Source organism: Bison bison, unplaced genomic scaffold (genome assembly GCF_000754665.1).
Source record: "Bison bison bison isolate TAMUID 2011002044 unplaced genomic scaffold, Bison_UMD1.0 scf7180017864153, whole genome shotgun sequence".
Classification (NCBI taxonomy): Eukaryota; Metazoa; Chordata; class Mammalia; order Artiodactyla; family Bovidae; genus Bison; species Bison bison.
Genome location: NW_011494725.1, coordinates 1,811,117 through 1,815,773, shown reverse-complemented (window position 1 = coordinate 1,815,773; position 4,657 = coordinate 1,811,117). Strand labels below are relative to the sequence as shown.

The window sequence follows — 4,657 nt, the reverse complement described above, 5'->3', positions numbered from 1 at the left end:
CGGTGTTGGAGAAGCCTCTTGAGAGTCCCTTGGACTGCAAGGAGATCCAACCAGTCCATTCTGAAGGAGATCAGCCCTGGGATTTCTTTGGAAGGAATGATGCTAAAGCTGAAACTCCAGTACTCTGGCCACCTCATGTGAAGAGTTGACTCATTGGAAAAGACTCTGATGCTGGGAGGGATTGGGGGCAGGAGGAGAAGGGGACGACAGAGGATGAGATGGCTGGATGGCATCACTGACTCAATAGACGTGAGTCTGAGTGAACTCCGGGAGTTGGTGATGGATAGGGAGGCCTGGCGTGTTGCGATTCATGGGGTCGCAAACAGTCGGACACGACTGAGCGACTGATCTGATCTGATCTGATCTGATCACCTCTGAACTTCCAACATTCCTGAGATAGCAGGATCATCCTCATTCACCAGATAAGAAAGCCAAGCCTCAGAGAAGTTGAGGGGTCTGCTTGCCTGAGGTCACACAGGCAGCTAGAAGCAATATGGAACCAACTTTTGAACAATGATCTACTGAGGATTTATCATGCTCAGCAAAGACACACTTGACATGGTCGCTTCCGTTAATGGTTCACATTCTACTCTGGAGAAGTGGAAACTTCCAAATCTCAACCCACAGTCTTTCAGCAGAGTTCACCTTCCACCAGGGCTGCCACAGACTGGCCAGCAGCAGGGAAGCTCCAGAGCTTCAGACCTGAGATTCTGGTCTGAAGGCTTCATGTGCGTCACGAGGTCCGGCACACAGAGCCCTGGGTGAGGCCTGAGAGACACGATCTTTGGCTGCCAACAACTGCCTGTATTCGACATCAGAGGACCCATTCAGAAGTGACAGACTTTTGATGGTGTGCCTTTGGATGAGCTTCAATCATCAGATGTCTGCTAGAACATGAGCTTGTGGCTCATGGAGCAGGGAGCAGTGCCTTGCACACAGCAGGTGCTCAATAAACGAGGGTTCCATGAATTGTGAGTCTGCCAGGCCCAAGCTGCCCAGTGGGGTCAGAGGGGCCAGGAGTGCACAGCCGGGGGCTTCCTGCCTGGATCCCACACTCTGGTTAGGGGGCCATCCCCACCTTGGCAATCTAGGGCCGCACTTGGCAGGGACGCTGCCTGGAGCCAGGGCCCCTTAGCACCCCTCTGAGCTTGCCGAGCCCCATGCCCTCCTGGGTGGTGTTACCTGGGAGACGTGGGACTGCGTCTTCTCGCTCTCGCCGTCACCCTCCGTCTTGTCGGCCAGCAGCCCTTGCACCTGGTACTCCAGCACGTAGCTGTCAATGAAGCGCTCCAGCTCCTCGATCTCCTGGGAGCGGCTGCTCCCGGCCTCGGAGGAGGCGGACGCTGCTGAAGAGTTCTCCATCCCTCCCACTCAGGGGCCTGGGCTGCGGGAGGCAGAGGACAGATGGGCTCGGTGAGACGATGCTGCTGGAGGCAGAGATGGGGACCCCACCTGAGAAGCCCTCCCCCTCCCGGAGGCACTCCCTCATCCATCCTGCCCTCTCCCAAGCTCTCGAGCAGTCAGTGGGGTGCCGGCTGGCCTTTATCGAGTGAAGAGGAAGCTGTCATTCCTCCTGGGGGGTCGGGAAGGAGACTCAGTCCCAGAGAAGGGCCAGTATTGTGCCTAATTGTCCAGCATTGTAACTGGCGCCATGCTGGGTGTCAGTTCATACCTAGACCTTACCACTCAGGAGAAAGTGGAAAATTGGACCCAGCCTACCACTCCAGCCCCATTTCCCAACATGGAGTTAACAAAATCTATCATAAAGCAGAATAAGACCAACCGCAGGTGTCTATGTCCCTAACTCCAGCACTGAGACATACAGGGGGTCCCCCAGACACAGACGGTTTAAAGGGCCTGCGCCTCCAAGGAATACCTCCTTCCAAAGACATGTTTTCTTTTTGGACACCAGACTATTCCTAAATTTGGTGAAGACGGTAGGCGATAACGTGATTCTGCGGCCCTGTTAATGATGTGTCCAGTAGGACACACGCTATACTCAGTCTCTAAGGACATGACTAGCTTTTAATGATACAATGTGTAAGGCCCAGCGGGTTGCCTGGGAGGGCATGGTTCAGCCTTGGACACTGCCTGGTCACCCTCCATAGAAGCATGACGCCCTCAGTAACAGCTCAGGCCCTCTCCCTGAGAAGCTTAACATAAAGTTTGACCAGTGTTCTATGGATATCTATTAAAGTCCACCAATAAAACTGCTGTCCCTAGGAGGAATTCCCTGGCAGTCCAGGGGTTAGGACTCTGCACTTTCACTGCATAGGACATAAGTTCCATCCCTGGTCAAGGAACTAAGATCCTATATGCCTTGAGGCATTGCTTAAAAAAAATAAAAAGCTGTCCGTCTCCAAGAGGACTGGTTAACCTAGCAGCTGCAGGGGCCCAGGCCTGCAGGGACACCTCCACTGTCCACTCTTGTCCTCAAAGCTCCCCACAGCCCACCTGGAAGTTGAGAAAGCTAGAACCATTCTTACCACTAGGTCCCTTCCTAGCAGGGACACCCCCCAACCCCTACTCCTGACAGGAAGGGGCTTTAAAGCTGGTCTGGCGTCCCTTCCACTGTCTGGAAATCAGTGCTTTCCAGGGGGAGCAGACTGAGCAGAAAAAGCAGAGACTGCACACGGCTTCACCATCAGAACTAGTACAAGGGTCCTCTACCAAATCACCAGCCTTAGACACACAAAGTGAAGTGAGTGAGGTCGCTCAACAAAGACCCAAGTAAATGCACGGGCTGAGACCACAAAGGGCTTTCGGAGCCTTGAACGTGTTGTGGATAATAAAGACAACTTCCTAGTATGTTTAGAGAACACTTGAATTTCAAAACCTTGGATTACTGAGAGCTTTTTTAGGACACAGTTATTCACCAACACTTAAGAGTTTGTTGAGTTTTCAATCGTAATGGATCCAAAACAGGACAAGAAGCGGCCCGAGGGGTTCCAGAAATGCTGCGAGACCGTGAATGCTGACTCCCCCAAACCCTCGACAGGCTCCCTGGAGGCTGCGTGGACCACGGGAAGGATGGTCACGCAAGCGGACACACGTTCTCCAGCTGATTTCCGGATTCAGGTTTTGGCTCTTGGCTGCTGCATGAGATCCAGCCTCCCTTGGACCCCAGACCAGCTACAGAGGGCAGGTGCTGGGCTTCTGAGCTCAGTAACCTCGGGGCTCGTGGGTGTGTCCACCTGCCCCAGAGGGAGGAGACTATGGTTTCAGGCTTGGGTGCTCTCTTCAGACTGGGGGAACCCAGGGATGGGGTCCTGGGTGGCGGTGAGTGTGCAGGCAGGCACTTTGCTCAGATTGAAATAAGTGTGCCTAGTGGTGCGAGGGCCACTTCCTCCACCTGCCACCCAAGGCCCAGAGTGGTCTTAGGTCCTTCCTACCACCAACCCCACCGCTCAGACAGCTGCCTCCTGCCCCCTGGCCACTCTGCTTTTTGTCCTGAATGTAAGTCAAGTGTGGCAGGCTTCAGAACTCAAGAGAGCCCTGAGCATACACCTTCTCCCAGTTACTCAATCAAACATTAACCTAGGAACTCCTGGGAGAGGATTTTGTAAATGTAATTAAACTCCAAGTCAGCAGACCTGAAGACTCAGAGTATTCAGGAGGGCCTGACCCAATCACATGAGCCCCTTACATCTGGGGCTGGAGGGAGAGACAGAGTTGCTGGCCTGAAGGAGAAGGAATGTGTGCAAGGTTCGTGGGCAGCCTTGAGAGGCTGAGAGACATTCCTGGTCAATGACTGATCAGGAAAAGTGCTTCCGGCCTGCAACAGCAAGAAGTAAATTCAACAAGCCCTGAGTTTGGGGGCAGGTTTTGTCTCCCAGAGCCTCCAGACCAGAACTCAGCCTGACCGACACCCTGATTTCAGCTTCCTGCTATACCGAGAGGGGCTTCTGACTTCCAGCCCTGTGAGATGATAAACAGGCATCATTCTAAGCCTTTAAGTTTGTGACAATAAACCACTAACACGGGATCCTCTTTCTGCCTCTGTGCTTTTGCTCACACTGTGTCCCTCACCCAAAGTCACTTTCCCCTTCCTTCCACCTGCCCAGTCTCAGGGTCCTTATACTCACGAGGGGCTAGTACCTTAGAGGCCAGTGCCAACTAGCCCAATCCCTGGCTTTAACAGCAGTGAGTGGGCAAAGGATTCACCCAGTCTCAGTCTAGGGGTATGAATATGGCAACCCCTATTAATAACAGGAGCTGCTAATGTTCCTGCACGGGTAGCCTGGAACAGCACCCTCCTCAGCACTCCATCCAAGGCCTTCATCCACTTACCCCTCAGTGTAACTCTATGCAATCGATACAAAAAGAGAAAACTAGGGTTCAGAGAGGTTAAGTAACTTGCCCAAGATCACACAGCGGAGCTCCAGTCGACCTGCACCTCACTGCCTCTTTTTTTATTAGAATATAATTGCTTTACAACATTGCGTTAGTTTCTACTGTACAACAAAGTGAATCAGGTATGCATGCGTGCTAAGTTGTGTCCAACTCTGCAAGACCCCATGGACTGGTGTAGCCCGCCAGGCTCCTCTGTCCATGGGATTCTCCAGGCAAGAATACTGGAGTGGGTTGCCATGTCCTTTTCCTGGGGATAGTCCTCACCCAGGGATCAAACCTGCACCTCTTACATCTCCTACACTGG

The 4,657-nt window shown here is 52.9% G+C and overlaps 1 protein-coding gene across 1 annotated transcript in view; it reads right to left on the bottom strand.

The window, feature by feature from the left end:
• The window catches only part of CTIF (CBP80/20-dependent translation initiation factor), a 288,329-nt gene that overhangs the window by 247,795 nt on the left and 35,877 nt on the right, over window positions 1-4,657 (bottom strand). The window contains 1 exon segment of the mRNA XM_010840964.1: window positions 1,183-1,384. Within this exon segment, the coding sequence (XP_010839266.1) occupies window positions 1,183-1,362 (180 nt within the window). The 5' untranslated portion in view covers window positions 1,363-1,384.